The 24,100-nt window shown below is 56.5% G+C and overlaps 1 protein-coding gene across 1 annotated transcript; it reads right to left on the bottom strand.

Moving 5' to 3' along the window:
• Positions 1-1,300: 1,300 nt before the first annotated feature.
• Positions 1,301-21,897, bottom strand: EHD1 (EH domain containing 1; the record flags this gene model as incomplete). The annotated part of the gene is made up of 6 exons (XM_079708566.1): positions 1,301-2,054; positions 2,503-2,667; positions 5,009-5,421; positions 16,622-16,719; positions 20,301-20,727; positions 21,870-21,897. 6 exons carry the CDS (start codon positions 21,895-21,897, stop codon positions 1,530-1,532), a joined length of 1,656 nt encoding a protein of 551 aa, XP_079564692.1. The 3' UTR covers positions 1,301-1,529.
• Between the last annotated feature and the right edge of the window lie 2,203 nt (positions 21,898-24,100).

Raw genomic sequence — 24,100 nt, 5'->3', positions numbered from 1 at the left:
GCCAGCTGCAGCACAGTTAAACTTTTTTTAATGCAAGAAAAAAAAGTCCTGTCTTCAGTTTGCTTTTCCTTCCCACAGGCAAGCGTGGTTAAGCCACTGCACCGTAAACAGTGAATTCCCAGTGAGGACACGGTGTGGGATGGTGGGCCGAGGCTGCAGGTAACATGGCCAGTCCCTGGAGACTCGGACCCAGCAGAGGCCTAGAGAGCAGCACTAGGAGGGTGGGCGGGGTCAGAGGTCAGAGTGGAGGAGTCCCTGAGACCCCCGAGGGCGTGCCTGGTGGAAAGCCTGCTCCCGCCACCCCCCCCCCGCCCCCGCCAACCCCACCACAGTGGCTCTGTGATGACGGCTCCAGGCCCTGGCGGCTGACCACTGGCCGACAGGTATGTCCAGGCCCCCGACAGCCCAGCGGAGGCAGAGCAGAGCGAGGCGGCCTCCACTGGCCGCTGGCTGGCTCGGGTTTCGAGCTGCTCAGCCTGGGGGCCACTATACTAAGGACGTCCACGTGGAGCGCCGCCCTCCTTTGCTCAACGGGAGGAAGTCAGGTGGGAGAGGGAAGGGGCTAGGCTGTCCCTGGTCTGTCTGTCTGGCCACCAGGCCCGGGCTGGAGCACCAAGCCACACCAGGTTCGTGAGGACCCACCGCCCACCAATGGTGGGACAGAGAGGTGTACCAGAATGTCCTAGGAAAGTGAGAGGGTGAAGCAGGAAACACCGCCTCTGGGGTCTCTGGCAGGGTGTGCTCTGCACGCACCCCACATCTAATGGCTCCTGAGTGGAGCTGTCCCCTGGCTGGAGCGTGGGGAAGGAGACAAAAATCACAGCTTCTGAACAAGTGGTTGGGAACTTACTGGAAGATTCAGTCAAGTATGAAAGGTGTCACTTTACAGAACAAAAACTAGCTTATGTATTTCTCTGGAAGATGTTCTCTCACACACACCCGTCCCCCAGACTCCCCGAAAAACAGGCAGCTGGGCCTGGCTTCTGTGACTGCCGAGCCAGGGGACACGAGAGCGAAGGCAGGGCCTGTGGACAGGGGGCCGCTGCGAACGGAAGGAGAAAGGCACAAGAAGAACCAACTGAATCTGGGAGCAGAGGGAGGGGGCAGGGCCGGGTGGAGAAGGAAGCCACTGGCCGGGCGACTCAGCCTGAAACAGACGGGACCCGCGTCCCTGTCTACACGCGGGCCGCAGCTGCAGGAGGGGCGAGCCAGGCGACTTCCCCGGCAGGAGGCGAGGACGGGGAGGACAGAGGCTGTGCGTGCGTGGGGCTGCTGGACGGAGGAGGAGGAGGCAAGAAAGAACGCTGCCTCTAACGTTATATATTAAAAATATCCGTGGTTCTTATGCACAAAATTCCGTCATTCATCTACGAGTATCACCCCTGCCTCCCCAGGAGCAGCCTTAAGATAAAGACGGTGGTTTTCTTTTGCGAGCTGAGGAAATATCGCTGTCTTTATGGTCTTGGGAACCGCTGACCCTCCCCTCCCCTGCAGCCTCTGCCTGGCCGGCCGGTGGGAGCAGGGGTCGCTCACTCGTGCCTCCGCTTGGAGGGCGGGATCAGGTGCGGGGGCAAGTCGGCGGGCAGCTCGTGGCCCTCCAGCTTGACTTTGATGAGGTGGTTGGCCAGGGCGAACTCCTCGTCGTCCAGCAGCCCGTCCCGATCCACGTCGGCCAGCTTCCAGATCTTCCCCAGCACCGTGTTGGGCAGCTTGGACTTCACCATCTCCTTCTTGGCGTTGGCGCCCGTGATCTTGCCATTGACGGGCGACAGTGTGTAGAAGATCTCGTCGTAGGTGGGCTTGTCCTTGCCCACCACCCACTCGACATCGTCGATGCCCTCGCCGGCCCCCTCGCCGTAGCCGTGCCCAAAGGGCCCGTTCATGGTGCCATCGAAAGCACCGCCCTTCACGGCCTGGGCAGGCATCAGGGACTCCTCCTGGCGCACAATCACCATCAGCCGGGCGATGTCGTTGGCCAGCATGTCGTCCACCGTGTCCAGCAGCTTGGGCTTCAGGGCCTGGAACTTGCTGAAGTCCTGGGTCTGCAGGAGCTCCTGTGGTGGGGGTGGAGGAAGGACAGGGTTGGGTCGGCCCCTCCCAGGCTCCGGCACCGAGGGTGCAGCAAGGGTTCCCGAGCAGAAAGATCTGGCTCCGCGTCACGGCCCCAACCACTTAACATCTTGGCTCCCCCTTCTCTAAGTTGGAGGTAAAAACAGTTCCCTCTGTGCAGGACTGTGGCGAGGATTAACTGGGAGGAGGCTGGGGTGCCTGGCACAGCCCCGCCCTCCCCCTCCCCCTCCCCCTCCCCCTCCGGGTGAGTCACCACATTCCCCTGTGAGGTGTCACAGGCCTGGGTCAACTTCTCCAATCGGGTGGGGCGCTGGTGATTAATCCAGCCGCTTCCACTTTGGGAGGCCCCGCCCCATGGAGCCGGGGTTCCCTCCAGAACCACCGCCCCAGTGCCCCCAGCCGTCCTCATTCCCGTCCAAGGGGCAGCCGTACCTGCATCTTGCGGAGGCTGGGGAAGTCGCCGGGGGAGATCTGGTGCTCCCGTTCAATCTTCTGGTAGATCTCGCCCAGGTTGTTCATCAGCTCTTTCTTTTTGCTCTCTTTACCGAAGACATTGGGCATCTCCTTCTTGAGGGAGCTGATGATGTAGGCGTGGACCTGTGAAGACAGAGGAGGGGTGGGTGTCAGGTGCTTCCTGGACACCTTGCTGGGGGCGTGGCCTGCACCTGTGCTGCCCTGGAATGCTGGACTGTAAGCCGGGACAGCTAACCACAGCCGCAGCCCAAAGCCCGTGTTCTTTCCATTTCTCGGCACGCACACCCCTCCCCGGTGACCCCTCTGCACATCAGAGACACCGAGCGCATTCCTACCAAGCCAAGCAGGGCCGTGCCATCCTGCTTACACAAGTCTGTGGATGCTGGTGCCATGAACTCCAACACAGCCTGAGTTATGCCCCACTTTATCATCCTGACAGCCTCAGGGATGACTAAGGATTAGGAAAACCCCACAAGGCTTTCCCCAGATGTTTCAGGCTTTACGCAGTACCTTGGGTAGACATCTGCCAATGAAGGGTGGCACATCCTTCCCTTCCCCACAGCGGGCCAGTAACTCTGGCAACCTTGCAAAGGCACAGCCCTCAAATCCCTCTGCCTTGCCAAGCAACGTCCTGCCGAGGAGGGCTGCAGCCAGCCAGCCTCACACCCCCGTCTCCCAGACTGCCAGCTCCACCCCAAAAAAACCTCTCCACTGGCCTGACCTTGTTTGCTGGGGGCTGAGACCTGGCTGAGAACTGCCCCAGGGAAGCAGGCTAGTCACAGAGTCACAGTCACAGCTCTGCCCATCACAGGCCAGCAGAGAGAGCGACTCAGTCCAGGAAAAGGAAACAGTCTCAAAACAGCAGGTGCAGGACAAGATTGGAGAGGCTGGGGCTTTCCAGGCAGGGTGACTCAATGTGCCCGAGGGCCACGCGATTACACACCATCTCTGTAGACGAGCAAGCAGGGCCTGAAGTCTGCCCTTTGTTCTGCCCTGGAAGGAGGCTGAGCGAGAGCACTGGAAGCCCTGCCAGGAGAGGGGCTGGAGAGGGAAGGAGGGGCGCTGCCCCTCCCTGAGACTGAGCAGAGGCTGGACTGGAAAACAGGAGGCCAGGTCTCTCCTCCATTCACCACCTCTTCCCCTTCAGCTCAGGACATCGCTTGGCCCTTCGAGGCCAGGAGCCAGGTATGTGGATTTTCTCATGGGCTCCTTTCTCAGAAACCAGTTCCACTCATCAGGAAGCTTCCAGAAGTGAGATATCTACAGAAACGTGCAGCCCTGTACCCTCCAGAGCAGGGTGCGGGCATCTTTACTTTGCATACAGGTCACCAGGGGACTGTGTCCAAATGCAGACTATGGTTGAGTAGGGCGGAGGTGGGGCCTCAGAACCTATGCTTCTAGCAAGTTCCAATCTGCTGGTCCTGGAGCACTCTGGGTAACCAGAGAGGAGACACAGCCGGGGGTAAAGGATGCAGGGTCGCTTCTCATTATTCAGGCCAGGGAGCACCCAAAGCTACCTGACTCCAGGCCTCAAGACAGTGTAGGGTGCCCTGGGCCACTGTGTTTGGCCCATGGCAGAGTGCCAGAGCCTCTGGGCTACACAGAAGGGAGGCCCACAACGCGGTGCTGCTCAAAATCGTGTCCTGAGGGGCCGTGCTCTGCTCCTCAGTGTTTGAAGGGCCCGCTGGCGGCATTGCCCTTCCTTCCCTAGCCCCAGCCACCCCGGGGTCCCGCTGAAGTGCTCGACCAGGCACCGAGACTCCAAACTCTTGAGCAATTCAGATGCTGTCCACAGGTGCCAGCAGGCCTTGTGCTTCCATGGAAGAGTAGGGATGGTTTGCAAGGCCTCTGGGCCAGAGGCCATCAGCGCTCTCCCTGGGCCCGCAGGTTTGCGCCCCATCTCTCCACTAACTACCTCCTGTCTCGGCCTAAGCATCGTCTTCCGCCCGAGGCTCCCCAGTCTAGCCCGCCCTCCCGGGACAGCTCATCCCGGGCCGACCCGGCCCTCCCAGGACAGCTCATCCCGGCTGACCCCGAGACAATACAAATAAATCGTACTTTCTTTTTCTTCATGTGTTCTGCTTTCCCCTGTACGGCTGACAAGTGCTAGGAGGGTGGGGACCTGTCAGTCCCCACTGCGTCCCCAGCACCCAGCACATGCTGCGTGCACTCCAGTGCTCAGCAGACCTGGGGGGAAACTGATGAGCCCTCGAGCAGCATCCCCACCCACTCTCCCCAACCAGGCTGCCCCCGGCACAGTGGTACCTTCTTATTTGATGTTTATATGTGTTAAAAAGAATCTCAGGAAAAGGCTGCTCCCACGGGGGCACGAGAGGACAGGTTCAGACAAGGCATGGCACAGTGCAGCCATGGGTCTGCAGGGCTGGGTCCTGGGCATCCAATCCCGGGGCCCCGAGTGGCCATCCCAGCGCCCCCTGGGGCTGGGGCCCCACCCTGGGTTTACCTTGGCCAGCCGCGCCCGCTTGATCAGGTCATTGAGCTTCCTGAGGGCGGCGTTGCGGGGCAGAGACTGGATGTCTTTGAAGAGGTCCTGCTCCTCGGCCTCAAAGAGCTTGCGGTTGTCGGGGATGAGGAGCGGGTGGGACCAGAAGGAGCCGATGTACACCCTGACCACCTCGGGGGTGTTGATGATCTTCCCCAGGGACCACATGAGGGCCCCGTAGACCCGCATCAGCTGCTGGGTCTCGATCTGGTCGGCCTTGTTCAGCACCACACGGATCTTGTCCTCGTGGTTCTTGAGCGCCTTGATGACTTCCGAGAACTCATCGGAGATGTCCAGCTTGTGGGCGTCGAAGAGCAGGATGATGCGGTCCACCCGCTCAGCGAACCACTCGAGGACAGCCGCGAAGTCGTAACCTGCGGGAAGAGGAGGGCGAGTCAGGGGCGCCAGGGGGTCTGATGGCTCTCGTCCCTGACTTGGCCTGGTACTTCTCAGCCTGGGGTCATTTAAATTTCCAGAATGTACTTATGTGGACAGCCCAGTGCCCTAAGGGCAGGTTCATCAGGCCTCCCCTACTTCCGTACCCACCATGGTGACACCCTCACCCACGCAGCACCTGGCGCGAAGAGGCACTTAACAAATAAATAATGCAAGGAAAGTCACAAAGTCCAAGCTCTAAAGTGGGTCGAACTATGGCGAGAGTGAGAAGGAGACCTCAGCAGCACGGCTCAACACCGGGCGGCAAGAACAGACGTGGGGGCTGCGGGCTGGGTGCCCCTGCACAGCAGCGACAACTAACAGCAGTAAGACCTGCAGCTGCTGCTTGTCCGGTGCTACGTGCTGGGGTCCCTGTTCTGCAGGGCTCTCATTCATTCCCTACAAGCTACAGCTCGGGGGCCAGATCCGGCTCACTACCTGTTTTCATAAATAAAGCTTTACCGGAACACAGCCGGCTCATCTGTACTCTCTGGCTGCTTCTGAGCTACAAGAGCAGAGCTCAGGTGCGGCAGAGACCATGACGCCCCCAAAGCCGAAAATTTAACACTCTGACCCTTCGAGAAAACGTTTGCTGACCCCTGCTCTACAGGCCTATTAAGTGCTGCAAACCACCTCCCCTTTCTAGGTCTTAAACACTTCCCTAAAATGAAGCGACTGGACTAAGCTCCAGCTCCCAACTCTATTCTGTGCTGTTTCCTGCCAACAATTAAGGCCGTTGGTGAACCGTGCCGTCTGCAGCAGGACTGCTGACAGAACTGTCTAGTTTTAGCTCGATTCACGGCCCCCCCAGCTTAAAACTGCATTTCCCAGCCTCTCCGCAGCAGAAATGAAGAAGCAAAGAAAAGGTGCACCAGCCCTTTGTCCTCTTCTCCCTTCCCAAGGACTGGAATGCAGGTGTGAGGGCAGGAGCTGGAAAAACCACCCTGGGCTCAGGATGGCCTTGGACTGTTGTATTTCACACAAACTATCAGATACCTGATTTAAAAGCCCATGGATTTGTGGGTCTCTGCAATAGCGGTTTAATTTGTAGCCTATTTTACAATTATGCCACCTCAAAATGTTTCCACTTCTTGCACTGTCCCCAGAGGAAGCGAAAATTCTGCTTCTCATCTTTTGAGACTACTAAGGAATAGCAGACCATGTGGAAACAATGGGCCAAGAGTCTTTGGGAAGCTCGGGTCCCAGCCCCCGAGCCGCCATCTCTCTGGGTGACTCTGGGCAATCCCCTTGTTCCTCACCGGCAGGCCACAGGCCACCCCCAATGCAGGCTGGTCCTCTTAGGAACCGCTGCGTCCTTCCCAGAGCACAGTCACGCCCCTGAGAAGAAGCCAGAGAGCCACTCCTATAGAGAAGAGCCTGGGATGCTGCCCAGAAGCAGGCCAAAACCAACCCCGCACTGCCACCAGGCTGGGATTTAGACATGCCTTCTCTAGATGGCAGGAAACAGAAAAGCAGCAGGTAGAGGGCAGACCAAAGAAAAGGACCAAGAGTCAACAAAAGGCCCGGAGCCTCCGGGGCTGAACGGGAGTCCACAGACAGCCCACGAGGCCACCTCCACTCCGGCTGGAACACCCCCTGGGGGCGGGGGGTACTTTAAGATAAAGAGAGCCGTGTGGGGCGTGCCTGGGGTGAAGCTGTGCCTGGTTAGACAAACATTCCAGCCGTCCCGTCCCTAGGTTCAAGTGGGCTCCAGAGCTGTCTGCGCACCTGAAGCCGCAGCCTTGCAGGCCTCTCCCCGCACCCAAGCACTCAGAAACAACACAGGCTTTTAGTAAGAAAGCCCTGGATTTAACTCCCCGCTCCAGCCACTGACTCTGTGACCCCAAGTTCTTAACTTCTGAGTTAACACTTTTTCTTCTGTAAAAGTCAAATAATAATCCTCCCTGTGATCTTAGGAGGAGGAATTAAATGAGCTGACATGTTGTGTTCCCAGCACAGGCCCCAGCACCAGAGCGGCACCCGTTGGTCGGGCAGGCCCAGGACGGGGAGAAGAGGCAGGGCCCCCTGGAACGAGGGCTGAGGGGCCGGGGCTGCATCACTGATCAGAAACTAAGGCGACAGATGATCAGCCTGGCTCTGAGGCTGGAGGCCAGTGTTGTCCTCATGGCAAGACACCGAACCTCAAGGAAAACCCCCAATGCATGGCTTCTGTGGATCTAGCTTGCGGCCTCACCAGGGCAACCTGTTCCCTCCGCAGCACAGGGGGAAAGAGCCTGCTTTTTAAAAAATATTTATTTATTTTTGGCTGCATTGGGTCTTCGTTGCTGCGCGCGGGCTTTCTCTAGTTGTGGCGAGTGGGGGCTACTCTTCCTTGCTGTGCCTTGTCTTGTTGCAGAGCACGGGCTCTAAGCGTGTGGGCTTCAGTAGTTGTGGCACACGGGCCTAGTTGCTCTGCGGCACGTGGGATCTTCCCGGACCAGGGCTCGAACCCATGTCTCCTGCATTGACAGGCGGATTCTTAACCACTGTGCCACCAGGGAAGTCCCTAGCTTCTAAACAGCATAGCAGTGAAGTGGAGTTGGTGGCAGCAAAGCCCCTGTGAACCTGAACTTGAGCCTGGGCAGGGGAGCCATCAGTCTTCCAGAGGCCCATGCAGACAAGGGAAACGGCCGGGCTACCAGATTCTCCACACTCAGAGGACGTGGGAAGGCAAGGAGCAAGGGCCAGGTTACTCCTACGCCCGCCACCAGCCACCACCAGGCTGCTGGTTCCAAAGTACAAGGTCCCTACGTCCCCGGACACAAGGAGCAGGCCGAGGGACACGGGCAGGGAGCAGGGCCAGCCCGGCCTCGCCGCCACCGCCTTTTATGGCCGGCTCTGGGAACAGTGGCTCTGGGAACCGCAGGTCAGCGCTGAAAAAACGATGACTCAGGACTGAACCGCTGCTCTCAGCAACGATGAGGCCCAACTTCTCCCCTCGTCAGACTGTTTGCCCTCAGACCACAGATTCACACAGCTGGGGTGGCGGCAATGCTGAAACCCAGGGACTGGGAACGGGGCGCCCTGATGGGCTGGGCTCGAGGCCAAGTTAGCTTTGGCCAGGGAGTGAGGACGGCACGCAGGGAGCTGAGGTCACCCCCCGACTCCACCCAGTGTGGCCTCACCGCTCCCATCCCCCAGTGGCGGCGGGAAGGGGGGCAGATGATGGGGGGAGAGGAGGAGGAGGGGGAGGAGGAGAGAGAGGAGGAGCCTATGAATGAGGCACCGGGTCCACGAGCCCCCAGCCAGAGCGAGCGCCCCGCACGGCCCTGCCTGCAAACCCAACACCTCAAGTTGGAGCCAACAGAGCTAAGCCCATTTTTTTGTAGGTGAATGAAATTTCCTGTTTATAAGGAAAGTGCTCACACTTTTGGTGAGAGAGAGCCGGTGGCTGGCCAAACAGGCCCACAGGTCATGCAGAGGGCTCAGGCTCGTGCGATGTCATCACAGGTGGAGGACCATGTCCCACCACATGGCCGCAGCCTCCCCAGGCCCACCTGACACCCCTCAGCCCACCAACCCCTCACTTAGCCCGCGTGTCTCCACAGGCAACAAGGGCTGGACTGACCCACATCTGCAGTGCCGAGAGAGCATCGACCGAGTCCCCACACTGGCCAGGCAGCCCAGCGGCCACCGTCAGCCTGGGGCTCGGCGGCAGGTGACGACTGCAGGGACCAGGGACACATCCAGAGAGGAGCACCCCGCCCCCAGCACTGGCCCAGGCACTGGGCCTTCAGACTCTGGGACAACCTAGAGGTCTGCCTCGGCGGTAGGACCAGGCATCAGACATCCCCTAACGCACAGCAAGTCCTCGGCAGAAGCAGGAGGGCACGAGTGCCCGGTGAGGGGGACACCACGGCCCACGCACCAGGTGCGAACACAATGCTGCAGCTTCATCCGCCTCAGGAGGGACAGTCAGGAGGTGCTGACACCCACAAAGGACACAGACAACACAGCCTGGTGGGGGTGGGGGGTGAACTGGAAAGAAAGGGCTGACCCTGCGACCTGAGTAAAAGCCAGCACTGATAAGAGACAAGCTCTGGCTCAGAACGTTCTGGGACCTTGAAGACATTATGAAATGATGAAATAAGGCAGTCACAGGGTATGATTCCACTGGTATGACGTGCCTAGAGTTCAAATCCAGAGACAGAAAGTAGAATGGTAGGGGGCCAGGGGCTGGGGACGGGGAGAGGAGTTGTAGTTTAATGGGGACAGAGTTCAGTTTGAGAAGAGAAAAGAAGCTGTGGAGGTGATGGTGGTGATGTTTGTACAACAATGAGAATGTACTCAATGCCACTGAACCGTGCACTTAAAAATGGTTAAAATGGTAAATCTCACGTTATGCATATTTTACACGGGCTGTGTAGACAGGAGGCCCAAGCCTGCCTCTCACCTTGGCTCTGTTCCCACCAAGCCTGCTGCAGGGCCCAGGTGCTCCAGGGGTCCTGCCTCTGCAGTGCTGGCTGCCCTCCTCACCGGGTCTGCCTTCCCACCCTCCGACACCGAGGCGAAGAGGGAGCCGTTGTGAAGTGTCCTCGCCCTAGCCCAGCACCCTCCAAATACAGGTAGTTGCAGTAGCTGGGGGAAACGCTGCTTCAGACATTCCAGAAGTTTCTAGAATGCAAACAATAGAGGGTTTGTCTCCAATCGACTTTTGTTTCCTGCCATTCAACCTGCGTGGGCCTCCGCGTTTCTTGCCACGGCTCCCATCACCACGCTTAACCCGTGCCGGGGCCGGGAGGAAGGTGGGCAGGAGCAAGAGAGAGATTAAAGGGCTAAGAATCTACACTGTGAGGACTTGTTCTGAGCTTCCTTAAGCTAAAGTTCTTAAGGGAAGGACCCTTCCAGCGGCACAGAGGTTGGGAGAAAGGGGCCTCCCACGTCTAGGCATTTACCCGAGAGAAACTGAGAAATTGGGACTTTCCTGGAGGTCCAGTGGTTAAGAATCCACGCTTCCAATGCGGGGGAGCGGGTTCAAGCCTTGGTCAGGGAACTAAGATCCCACATGCCACGAGGCGCGGCCAAAAAAAAAAAAAAAAGAAACAGAAATTATAATTTGTACTCTACACGAATGTTTATAGCAGCTTTATTCAAAACTGCCCCAAACTGGAAACCCAGATGCCCCTCAGTAGGAGGATGGATGACAAGTTATGGTACATCCGTATCACGGGGTACAACAGCTACAAAAAGGAATGAACTGCAGACTCTCAAAGAAATGATGAACCTCAAAAGCACATGCTAAGTGCAAGACAGACACAAAAGGCTTCACACTGTATGATTCCAGTTCTGACATTCTGGAAAGTCACAACTTTAGGGGCAAAGATCAGTGGTTGCCTGATGAGGGACTCCAAAGGGGTGCAGGGGACTTTCTGGGGTGATGGAAACTCTGTATCTTGGTCGTCGTGGTGGTTACACGACTGGTGCATTGGGTGAATTTTACCGTATATAAGACAGATCTCAATAAATCTGGCCTAGAAATCAGCAACAAAGGACGGGGGGCGGGGGGCAGCGGCAGGGGAGACCGGGGGGAAGGGCAGAAGGACTCAGGAATCAGGCCTGAACCGTCTACTCTCCGCGCCTCTGCTTCTTCAACTGCAACATGAAGACGGCAGGTTTCCGCTGTGTGAGCGAGCGAGCGCCTGGCCCGCTGTAAGCGCTTTGTAAATGTTTGTGGTCCTTTACTCACAGGATTTGTATTTGGGCCCAAGAAGCTCAGATTCCGATGGGTGTGTAGGCAACGACTGCTTCTAACGCGTGAAGAATGCCTCGTACCCCAGATATAAACCTAGCATTTGCAGGCGCTCAGGCAGCTGCCGGGGAACAGGTGGGGCGCCAGCAGGGGCTGGTCCACTCCCCCGCGGGCAGAGCAGCCAAAAGCTGGACAGGGGCAGTGGGGGGGCTGGACGGGCTGGTGGGGAGGCGACGAGAGGAAGGCCCTGAGGAGGGGAGCTGTGCGGAGGCTGGGCCCCCACCAGAGGAGGTCCTGGAGTCTGAAGGGAAACCCCTGCTGAGTCCATGCTTCCCCCTCTTCCAGCCTCCACGGGCTGTTTATTCAGAGAAAGGTCTTCCTCATCAAAGTCTGAGAATTGCTGGGTTTTTCAGTGTACTTTTATTCAGCTGACATTTGTTGGACACTGAACTGGGCAGCGGGCACTAGGGTAGGAGCTTATTAACACACGTAAATTCACGCAATCATTGACAAGAACCAAGAGGCTGGTACTGCTATTCCTGTTCTATTGATGCGGCTCCCAGGGGTGCAGCAACTCCCTAGGGCCCCCAGCTCCTAAGTACTGATCTGGGACTGGAACCTCTGTCATCATCTGTGCTGAGGGTGCTGGGAATCCAGGAGGGACGCAGGGCTCAGCCTTGTGCTCGGCCTTGCACAAGGCTTTTGAGGCAGCCTCATGGAGCCATTCTCTGGGGTGCAGAAAACCCTCGTGAAACACTGGCATGGAGGGCTTTTAGGGCTGGGGCATCTCAGGAGGTGGTCAGCAGGAAGGGACACCTGTGGGTCAGAGGGCTCCAGGTTTGGGCCAGGGAGCCCCTACCCGACTGTTGAGCCAGATGGCTCCTGAGCTTGGATGGAGCCTGGGATCCAGGGATAGTCAGCAGTGGGGACAAGTGAGAACCCAGAGGAACGGCCAGCCATAGCCAGGGCTCCTAAGGCCTGTCCATGGACGGCTGGGGGGGCGGGGGTGGGAATTTCCAGCTGGAGGCAGAGAATAGGAAGAAAAAAAGCAGGTCTCAGCACTGCTGTTCAAAGCCCTGAACCTCAGGCCCATTTCTGGACTGGGAGTCTGATCTCAGGTGGGGAGAGAAGCAGTGTGGCCTCTGGGCATTCCGGGAGAGCTGAGCCCGGCACAGCACCGGCCTAGCAGGGCTAAGGGCTCGTCCGAGCCAAGCTCTCGGAGCTCCTCAGCCTGGAGCACCGGTCTTCAGCACACTGCGGCGTGAGCACGGACTCTGCTGGGTTCGAATGCCAGCGCCAACTCGTGCTAGCCTATGTCCTCTTGGGCTACTTAACTTTGCTAAGCCTCCGTTTCCTCATCTGAAGAGCAGCAGCTTCCTCACAGATGCAGCTGCTGCGATAAGTGAGTGGGGCTGGTTCTCATGGCAGAGGCCAGCAGAGAGCGAGGCGTGAGGCTGGCCGGGCTCCATCTCCTAATCCAAGCTGAAACAACTCGATCTTGCTGACTCGACTCCCACGGGGGAAAATGAGGCCCAAAAGTTACAGCTCAGCTCACAGCCTCGCAGTGACAATGGCGGGGGTGCCCTGGCCAGGCCCCTGCCCCCGGGCTGAGGCTTCCACCAAAGCACCTCCGGCCGCTGCCCACAGAGGACCCGCATGGGAAGACCCGCTCCCTCCCAGGTCCTGCCACGACTGTGCCGGTGGCCAGCAGCCTGGGAGCCCAAGGCACCAGCTCCGCCGGGCCCCAGGTGCCCTCTGGAATGCCCTTTATCAGTCACACGGGCAGCACCCAAGAATGAACACTGTCCCCGCAGGTCACCTTTCTCTGCTGACACAAGAGAACTTTATCTTTAAAGGCGCTCAGGAGATTAGCACAACGGGGGAGGCGCAGCCCAAGACCCCACAGAGGCTCCTTCTCTTCCCTGGAGCAATTCTCAGGGGTCTCTTGCAGAGCCTTGGGTGTATCCCGACTGCTCTGGGCCTGCTCAGGCCTTACTTTATCTTTCCACACAGCATTTCCTGCACACGTTAGGCACCGTGGGGAAAGGGGAAAAAGTCAGGAGGGGCTGGGCAGACAGGGTGGGAACTGGAAGTAAATGTAATTAGCAACACTAATGTCTACGCAGCCTCCAGAAGGATGCTCTGCTTCCAGGTAATGAGGTCGACAGACCGCGGAAATGCATGCCGCTTGCCCAGGACACACATTTTCTGTTGGCCCAATCTTTTTGAGAGGGAAACACCTGCCTTCCACACCGTCAGCAAAGGGAGCAGAGAAGTGGCCGCCGGGGAGCCTGGAACACACTGTCCTACTCTGACTTCCTCTGCCAGGTGACATGGGACCTTTGCAATGACAGATGAAGGGGGTCTCCAAGAAGGAGAAACCTACCCCTTCTGCGTCCACCTGTAGAACACCACCCCGGCGGCCACACCCAGCACATCTAAGAGGTACCGCCCCACGGTCTTTCTTCTCCACCGATAAAACGCTGACTCCAAACACATCCCACGGTAAATCCCAACTTGGTAACTGTTAGTAGAATACTTTAAACCAAGAGCTCTAGGGTTATGGAGGGAAAGATCTCTATTGCGCAGGAGGAAAGCCCTCCTCCAATGAGAGTGATGCACTTGTCTTTAAGCCAACCTCCTTCCTCCTGCCCATGATGGGTGCGGGAGGGTCCCTGGCTGCCCAGGGACCCAGAGGGGCCACACTGTAAGGGAGCAGGGTTGCAGGGGAATACAGGCAGTCTCCTGCTGGCTTCCTCCTCCAAGTATCTGCCATCTACATGGGTAACTTGCGGGCCAGGACTGTCTGGTCCCCACCAGTGAGATGCACGCTGTGCCTGACTGGAGAGCACGCTGACGCGCTGCTCTGGTGCCTGTCTCACAGAGAGCGAGTTTGGACACCACTGCCTGCCTTTCTACTAATGCGGTGAGGAAGCAGAGGGAAGGGGAGGCAGGGGAGGGAAACACCCCAGCAGGCAGGGCCAGGATACTCTTTGCAGCAAGACAGTGTTAGACACTCCCAACTCCTCAGTCTGCTGAGACTAAGGCCCCAGGCTGAAGTGTCAAAGACAGCCCAGCAGGGGAACTTCACAGCACTGGTGGAAAACTGCTGTTTCTGAGTTCAGCAGGGGCCATAAGGACCCTAAGCCTTTCCCTCAAATACCTTTATTTATTTATTTATTTTTAAAATTTATTTTCGGCTGCGCTGGGTCTTTGTTGCTGTGCGTGGCCTTTCTCCAGTTGAGGCAAGCGGGGGCTACCCTTCGTGGCGGTGCGTGGGCTTCTCATTGCAGTGTCTTCTCTTGTGTGGAGCACGGGCTATAGGCGCACGGGTTTCAGTAGTTGTGGCTCACGGGCTCTGTAGTTGTGGCTCGCGGGCTCTAGAGCGCAGGCTCAGTAGTCGTGGAGCACGGGCTTAGATGTTCCGCGGCTTGTGGGATCTTCCCGGACCAGGGCTCGAACCCGTGTCCCCTGCATTGGCAGGCGGATTCTTAACTACTGCACCACCAGCGAAGACCTCCCTCAAGCACCTTAACTGCCAGCTCTGAAGGATATAAGGAGTGTGGCATTTGGGGGAGGATAAGCCTCTTTTTATGAGCTATTATTGTCCCTTATCCAAAGATGCGTTCACATCAATTGACCTATCTCATCTGATAGCTCCCAGTTGGGAGAACTCCTCCCCAGCGTATTCCCCCAGGTCATTAAAGACATAACTCCACAGAGCCTCAAAGAAAGTCCCTCCAGGATAGCTCAATCCTGGAGGTAGATGGAGAATAAATTCCCTTTTGTGGCTCTTTCTCTTAATTCAGGGACTTCCCTTGTGGCGCAGTGGTTAAGAATCCACCTGCCAATGCAGGGGACATGGGTTCGATCCTTGGTCCGGGAAGATCCCACATGCTGTGGAGCAACGAAGCCCGTGCGCCACAACTACTGAGCCCACGTGCCACAACTACTGAAGCCCATGCGCCTAGAGCCCACTCTCCGCAACAAGAGGAGCCACCACAGTGAGAAGTCCACGCACTGCAATGAAGAGTAGCCCCTGCTTGCCGCAACTAGAGAAAGCTTGCGCGCAGCAATGAAGACCCAATGCATCCGAAAATAAATAAATAAAATAAACAAATTTATTAAAAGAAAAGAGTAACTTGTTCAGATTTTCTAGCCTTGCTCTGGCAAATGACAAGGCAAAAGCCTTGTTTATCAGGCATTTTCTTAAAACCAGGTTAGAACAATAACAGCAGTAAGAAAGAAGAAACTGGCCCTTGCCTCCCCTAGAGGTGTCATGATCATTGGGGTGAAGAACATAAAAGTTTAAACCAGATTGAGAGACAGAGAGCAGTTTCAGTATGCTCTGATGCAACCCCATATTGGCAGGGGCCCACAGCCGGGGAAAAAAAAGAGAAGCAGGGTTTCTCAGCACTGAAAACGGGGCCCCCATCCCCTCACAGCCTCAGCAGAGACACACTGCCTCCCAGATCTCAGGCTGCTGGCTTCAACTGCAAAGCTCACTAATGCTGGGCGGCCCGGAGGGAAAGGGGATACAGGAGAGATTTGCAAGTTAACGATAAACAAATCTGGCCACTTGTCCTCAACCCCCTCTGAGTCTGATCTTGTTTCATTTTTACAGTTGCAGCTGCAGGCTCCACTCTTAGCCGGGCCCCAAGCTCCTCCCAGAGATCATTCAGGCGCCAGGCTCCCCTCCCTTCTACAAAAAGGGGCAGCGGCAGAAATATAACCCAGTTCAGGTGCATCCTGAACCAGATCTTTCAAAAAGCTGGGCACACTCAAGACAGGAGCTTACACAACTAGAACGGGCCTGGTGCACTAATACTCCGCATGAAAACCTTACGTCACGCGCGGCACCCAGGGAGGCTACTGATGACCAATATTTAAGCAAATTTAAACACATTTCCAGGGCCCAGCATGTCTAACAAATTCCTGCTGGCTTCTCCTTTTGGCTGGCTCTTTCAAGTCAACCTGTTCTCTCACAGCCCTGCTGGACCCACTAGGAATTTATACAGCTCTGGGATGCAAAGCTTTTAAACACAAACTAAGGTGAATGAGCCCCAGGGGAGCCAGGGGCTCATTCAGAACAGCAATGCTGGCTGAGGTACCTGGAGCCCAGACACGGAGCAATCTCCTGGGACCTCACGGCCAGCCAGGATCCTGTCTTCCTTTCCAGAAGGCCCCAGGGGCTGGGAAGCTTGAAAACCACATAAAACTGGCTGCTGTCTCACCCTGATGGCTCTTGTAACCTCAGCAAAGGGAACCAAGGAAAAAGCAAGCTCCGGCCCCCACTGGGCTCGGCGTACCATGCAGATACAAGGCTGATGTAAAATGGGTTCTCACTTGGGCTGGGAGAGACTTGGGCAGCATTTGGTCCATGTCACAGACGTCAGATGGAAGTCGTCTGACTACACCAGGTGCCCTGGGCTGTGTCAGAGCCTGTTTACCTCTGCTGATGCGCTGTTTCTCTCCAGACAGGATCCCGGGAGTGTCGATGATGCTTATGCTGTCCAAGACCGGGTTGGGCAGCTGGGCGCACATGAACCTGCACGAGAGCAAGAGCCCAGAAGAGAGATGTCAAGACTCGGGTATCGCTGCTCTAGATGGGACAGCAGTGATTTCTGTACTCCTTCGTCTCCGCTTCTGGCTTCCTTTCCAGAAGAAAGCAACGGAAAGGAGGTTTTCTATTGTCTTAAGTTTCCAGGGGTGGGAATTCCCTGTGGTCCAGTGGTTAGGATTCTGCACTTCCACTGCAGGGGGCACGCGTTCCATCCCTGGTCGGGGAACTAAGATCCCGCAAGCCACGAGGCCAAAAAAAAAAAAAAAAGTTTCCAGGGGTGGCCAGCAAATTGCACATATTGTCTTAACTGGGAATCCAACCAGCAGGCTCCAACTGACCCACATCAGCACTTCTCTCACTTAGCTTTTCTCCCAGAGCTCGAGAATTCAACTTTCAAGTTGCTGACATGTTAGTGAAAACTGCACAAGCCTAGGGTCACCATTCAATTCTGGAAGGAATAGAGAATGGTGACAACTGAGACCTTGGAATTCCATATTAAAATTTTCAACCACTTGGCTAAATTTCCACGCTTCAAGAGATGGTCCTGTCCTACTGCTGCTGGGGCCAGCCCTCCCTCAACCCAGCTGCTCAGGTGAAGGGACTGCAGTGGGCAGCCGCTGACAGCCAGGGGACCACGCAGGCTGGTACGTGGTGGGGCAGGGAAGTACAGACACCATTCTCTCAACGTCAAGGCAGAATGCGGAAGAACACAGAGGCTGGCAACTCACGGACCACGGCTCAGCTGTGTGTGCCTGAGTTCCCACCGAGTTTAGAACAGCCCAGAACAGCAAGGGCTGTCCCAACCGATAGCAGAGATTCTTGACAGACACAGAAAAGGCTCCTTTAAAAACTTCTCTGGAAAAGGTATTGTAAGCAAAGAAAATACTGGCCCATTGTCTAGGAATCTGCCATGATTAGCTTCCCCTTTTGGTCCCACCCCACAAGTGACCCGCGGCCCAGAGGCGGAGGCAGCTGGCCAGGGTGAGAGGTACTGCCTGCAAGCACCACAGAGCAGAAGCAGCTGACCTGCAGGATGAAGAAACCTTGGACCTCATCCTCACTGTGCCAGCAGCAGAGCACACGTGCTGTAAAGAACTGCACGACCTGGGGCTCCTGCTGGGGGAGGAGTCAGCGCACGACCTGGGGCTCCTGCTGGGGAAGGAGTCAGCGGAGAGAAAACCAAAACAAGACGACTGGAAGTTGAGCTGGCTCTGAGAAGCAACATACATAAAAATGCCTTGTGAAGGGCCTTGTAAGTTAACATCTCTGCGGATCGGGCGCTCTGCAAAGCCCGGGGAGTGAGGCCGAAAATACGAGAGGGAGCAGGCAGTACAGATGCATCCTATCCTGTTTCCTCACCAACAAGGACGCACAGATTTCATCTTGAGCTACAAGTTACCAGTTACGCAATGAGCTTACGCAGGATACTCTTAGGATTCCGTGGCTGCGCCTTGCCTCCTGCTCTCTCTGACTTTAGCCTTAGAGCAGCCACTTAGGGGGAAGAGGCCGGAAAGTCCAGTCCATGATTCAATGAGTCTCTTTAAGAGTGCGGGAGAGGCTGTGTCAGCCACTGAAAAGCCCCCTTTGTGTGCCCTGGCTGGCTGGGCGGCGCTGGTGTACTATACAGGCTGACACAGCTGGGGGCCTCAGCTCCAGTGCAAACCCACACCCCAACCCTCGGCTGATGAGGCCCCTTCCGGCAGGATCATTCACTACTAGTGTTCTGGGACCCTCTGGAGATGAAGTGGTGGCAGAAGGAAATAAAAGTGTGGCTCTCGGATCCTGTGGCACTGGCATCATCAGGATGCCTCTCTTCGACCCGGCACCCCTGAACTGCTCTTTTTTTCAGGGAGAAGTAGCAGGAGGTGGTAACTGGCTGCACAAAGGCAGACAGTTGGCACTGCATTAACCGGCTCGTGAACTCGACAAATCAGCTAGGCTCTGAGAGCCGTGGTTTCCTGAATGAGGTAGGGGTTGCCTAGCTGATGTCTAAGATCCCTCCCAGCTCTGAAACTTTAGGTCTCCAAATTCAGAAAACAGGTCATACGCCCATTTCTCCTTACAAAAAAGGTCACCTCTCACAATCAAAAGTGGACACCTAAGGACAGCAGGAGATGTAGCTCCTTCCTTCAAGCTTCCCAAATTTCTCCAGGAAAGCAGACCTAATAATGCTTGGAATTCCCAGCACAGGAGCCAGACTTTCCACTGGACCGTACGGCCCCCACCAGCTGACAGCCAGCCAATCGCCTACCTACAGGCACAACAATTCTCAAACCCCAGTATCCCCTGAGGCGGGCTCCTGGCTAGGAGGGCCCTGCCTCTTCAGGAGTCTCACCCAAAGGGCTTTACTCTGGCCCTGACTCACAAACGCCATCAGCCGTGAAACAGGAAGACAGGTTTAAATGCCTGAGAGAGGCAAAAAGACAACAGAAGACTGCCTGTCTTCTCCGTTAAAGGTCAGCTCTGCGCACAGAGGTAGGTCTGGCCACTGGCCTGGATCGAGGGCAAGCTGGTCTACCTTGTGTGGCTGGACAGTGTCTGGAAAGGAATGTGATCATACAGGGCGAGGACCTTCTGGAAGGCAAGAGTCAAAGATTCTTTCCTAGGCTCTTCCCCAGACGAGACTTTGAAAGGCATGTGGAGTCACTCCTTGAATGGGGTTTGGCAGAAGTGACAAATTTGTGAAGTCCTTTGGTATGTCCCCGGGGGGTGGGGGGAGGGATTTTAGAATCCCCATTGAGCAGGACCTTGGAGTTCCTTTAGAGAAAAGTGAACTTGTCTGTAGCACTCCTGAGAGAGGAGCCCAATGCATTTCATTCATAGCATCGTGAAGGTTAGAACCTCGGAGAATTACCCTCATCAGGGTTTTACCCATTTAAGTGGGGAAACTGACGCCCAAGTAGGTTAGGGAACATCCTAGTGAGTCTAAGCAGCCGGAATCTCATTCCAGGGCTCCAGGGCCCACCGCGTGGCAGCACAGACCCTTACCCCTGAAACCCCTGAAGCAGCACAGGACCTTCAGAACTGCCCCTGGGAGAAGTGCTGGTCCTCGCCTTGTCTGCTGCTTCTGCAGGCCGCCCCAAAGTCAGCAGGCCACAGCAGATCCTCTCCCACCGGTCCCTGGGGAGGCACAGCACAGCACACCAGCAAAGGGAATGGCTAAAAGTTTCACCGTAGTTTTCCGTGACAATTAAGAAACAGACCCGTGAAGGGAGGGGTGAAGGGGTTGGTTTGAATGAATTAGGTGCGTCCAGTCTGGGGGAAGGTGGTGGAGACCAAGACTGAGGGTAGTGAGTCTGGGATCTGCCAGGGGGGTTGGCAGTTAAACCGATAACCTGGAAAATTCTGGGGGGGGAGGAGGTGACAGAGCCGGGGGAGCCGGCGACGCCCACTCGCAGACCCCCTCGTAAGGGTTTTCTATGGGAAGCGGCAGGGGACCCAGTCCCAGAGAGTGGTAGCTAAGGGTCTCGCGGGGGCCTCGGAGACAAAGAACAGCGGGGGCGGCGGTCACAGGACGGTCGGGATCCCGGCCACACCCTCTGCCCCCCGGGTCAACGGGTGGGTACCTGTTGAGGAAGGCGTTGCCGAAGGCGTTGAGCTTGCGGAAAGGGCGCCGCGGGTCGACGACAAGAGCGTTGCCCGGCACCACGCCCTCGGTGGGGCCGTGCATGACCGCGATGAAGGAGTCGGTGGTGGGCTCGGGCCCGATGCGCATCCCGGGGAAGTCCTGCTCAATCAGGTGCCGGATGAAGGTGGTCTTGCCCGTGCTGTACTGGCCCACGAGGAGCACCATAGGCTTGTTGTCGAAGTCAGCGTCCTCCAGCGCGGGCGAGTGGAACTCATGGAAGCGGTAGTGCTCCTCCAGGGGCAGCAGTTTCTGTGCGTATAGTTGCCGCAACCCCTCGGCCACCGTCTGGAAGAGCTCCGGCTCCTTCTTGCGGCGGGCATCCTTGCTGACCCAGCTGAACATGCTGCCGGAGGCCGGGCTGGCTGCTGCAGGGCAGAGCGGTGGCTGAGAGCCGGGCGAGGCCGAGGAGCCGAAGCTGGGCCGGGCCTGCCGGCTGAGGCGCGGCGGGGCAGGGGGCGGGGAGCGGCCCGCACTGCGCAGGCGTACGGCACGGCCCACGGAGCACCCTCTGCGCAGTTGAGCGCGTGCCTCGCCGTGCTCCCTTTATAAGGCCGGGCCGCGCCTTCGGGCGCGCGCACCGCAGCCACGCGGGGCCGCGGGGAGTTGGGAAAGGGTGAAGGAGGAGCCCCGCCCACGCGCTCGGCGCCACGTCTTCCCCTCCCCCACTCCCATTGGCCGATTCCAAGTCTCGCGAGCTCCGGTTGTTGTGCTTGCCCCGGCCCGGGTGCCGTGGCAACCGCACCTGTTTCGCCCCGCCCCTTGTGGGACGGCTCGCGGGAGTGCCGAGGTTGGGAAGGCTGGAAGTGGGAGTCCGGAGTGAGGGGGTTCCAGGGTCTGCGCGCCTTCCATACCCGGCGAGACCCCCAGTTAGACACCCCAGTACCCTGAATACGCGCCCCACCCGCAGTTCCCCCAGGAACGGTCCTCCTCCTCCCACTCGCTCAGAATCCCCAGCGCCTTCTGTCTGCACTGCCCTTCCTTGCCTCCTCCTCTCGCCTCTGCTTCTCTGACACTCCCTCTCATCCCCTCATCTTTTATCTGCTTTGGGAGAGGGAGAGACAGGAATGAAGTAGTGGAGGAAGCTGAGGGAGTAGAACATCCAAGGCGGGGTGGTGACTGGGGAAAGAAAAATGGGAAGGGAGGAGGCCGATGGGGAAAACCAACCAGCAGCAAGAGGCCTGAGTTCCCCTCAGGCCAAGAATTGGGAGATGGACACTAGCAGTGGAGGACACATATGACATATAACATGTGGGGGAAAAGAGATGGCCTCCCTAAAGAGGCTGCATCGGTGGGGGGGATGTGAAGAGGAAGCCGAGGCCCTCCAGCACTTGAGTTTTGAGGAAGTGAAATCGGAAATTCCCTATGTGGGGTGGAGGGGAAACATGGGGCAACAGTGAAATCTTGTGGGAACTTAGGGGGAATTATAAAACCCAAATACTTCCGCTTTCCTCTCTGGGTCACCACCAGTTACCATGCTTTACTCTGACCTGTGCCTCCTGCCCTTAACTAGTTCCTGGCTGTTCCATTAGGCTCATTCCCCCACCATCATCCCCGGCCACACGTAGGCCCCCTTGGCTGTCCAGGCTGGTGAGAATCTTCAGTGGGTGATGTCAAAGCTTTGGAGACTGTGATTGTTATGTAACCAGTATCAGGACACCAAAGTGCCAGGGGTGGGGGTGGTGGGTGCTCCTGGACAGATCTAAGGTGCACCTGGGAACTTGGAGGCCTCATGTCCAACTTTCTGGCTTCTGGGAAATGTGGGAGCCTTGAGGGCTGGGTGCCTGCTATCAGGGAAGAAAGCAGGCTGGCAGTCTAAGAGGAGAGAGGCAGGAACTCAAAACTGAGAATAAGCAGAATATTAGGGGAGCTGAGTCAAGAGGGGGCGAGATGAGAGTTTTGTTGTTAATATTTTTTAGCCGCGCCACGCAGCATGTGGGATCTTAGTTCCTGGACCAGGGATCGAACCCGCGCCCCCTGCAGTGGAAGCGTGGAGTCTTAACCGCTGGACTGCCAGGGAAGTCCCAGATGGGAGGTCTGATTGCCCACCCCATGTAGGATCAGGCCTCGGTGCCTTCTCAGGGAATAAATCACATTAAACCGATTGCCTTCCCTCCCCCTCCCTGACCATTGGAGAGCAGCTGAGTAATTCCAGCCCTGTCTGCAGTCTTAGGTCCCTGACTTACTGCTTTTATTTGGGATTTCATTAGTATTCTTTTCATCAATCACAACAAAACACAGAAGCCATGAGACTCTTTCTTTGGCTTTCTCCTTAAATGGGGATATTGAGACCCCTAGGCAGGGCTGTCACCAGAGGCTATGTGCCAGCTGACGACCAGGAGCCTCCGGCAGGCCCAGTCCAGACTTCCAGGGCCAGCCTTAGAAGCCAAAGGACTTACCTCCTACATGGCACTTTGAAGGGTCCACCCCGGAGACGTAATTTCTGGGATGTTCCAGGGAAGGGCCCGAGGCTGAGGATACTGAAAGAGGTGGCTGTCTAGTGGCCTGAATGAGGGTTCCACAAGCTTGTCCCAGCAGCTCTCATGTTGACCTGCCATGGTTTTCACATCTCCCTAGAGCCTTGTGTGCTGGGAAAACCCAGCCCTAAAAAATTGAAAACAAAATGTTCTTGGGTTATTTATAAATGAAACCCAGCCCCTGTTGGTTATGTATGGCTGCTTGAGTTTCTCCAAGGACTCAAGGATTGGAAGGAGGGATTTCTCTCCCTCCCGAGACTCCAGTGGGTGAAAATTTGTTTCCCCAATTTCGCAGAGTGGGCACTTAGGTCCTGGGCAGCTTCCATATCTAGTAATGCCCCAGCTTGTGAAAATGTCCTAACTTACTTTCTTTTTGTTTTTTGTGTAGGATAGATTCTGTTGGGTGGGAAAGTTTCATAAAACATGAATGAACCGTTTCACTTTTGGTGTCTCCTCTTTGTTTTTGGCTGGTTCCCTGGCAAAAGGTTGAAGAAGGGTTCAAATATTTTCCTTTTCCTCAGAAATGATGCCCACTCCCCCACTCCCAGTGTTTTCTTCCTTTAAATTCTCATACATACACTGCCAAACCCTGCCTTGGGTGCCACTAGGCCTCCTTGGAGACTGCTCCCAGCTAGCAGGAGGGGGTCACCTGCTTGACCTCAAAGCAGTCTGCTCAGCCCCATAATGGCCTGGTCTAGAGAAGTGTCTACCTGCCCCTGAAAACAACTTAAAAAGAAAAGAAAAACAGAGTTTTCCTCTAAATATGGCAGAAATATCAGGCTGGGAAAAGCCAATAACACATAGGTTTGTCCCTGGGAGGAGGAGTGGTTCCTTCTTTCCACTGAGAAAGTTTTCATATAAGCACAGTTTTCGTTCTTACAGTCATGAGTAAGAGATTTGGCCAACAGATCACTTCTGCCAGAACAAGGTAAAGAACCAGGGAGTTCTGTTCCTTTGCAGCCCAGGGGCTCCAGCACCAGCCAGAGGGCATCCCTTCCACCCCATGGGGCCTCTCTCTGGAAGATGCACAGTTGCTGGGCTCCAGAGGCCTCTGCAGGTGTCCAGCTTGGAGGTGACTGAGTGTCAGGGCTGCTCAGGATCTCTGCCTTCAGATCCCAATAAGAAAAAGCCCAAGGCCTGGGGATGTTGAGTGGCTTGCTTGAAGTCACCCAGGTTGAATGAGAAGCTGGACCTTTGGAATCTTAACACTGTGCTGTTTCCACAATCAAACCATTTGAAGTTGCAAGGTCGGGCTGGTAGCAAA

The sequence above is a fragment of the Hyperoodon ampullatus genome (assembly GCF_949752795.1).
Source record: "Hyperoodon ampullatus genome assembly, chromosome: 7".
In the NCBI taxonomy this organism is placed as follows: Eukaryota; Metazoa; Chordata; class Mammalia; order Artiodactyla; family Ziphiidae; genus Hyperoodon; species Hyperoodon ampullatus.
This window is presented reverse-complemented; position numbering and strand designations above follow the sequence as displayed.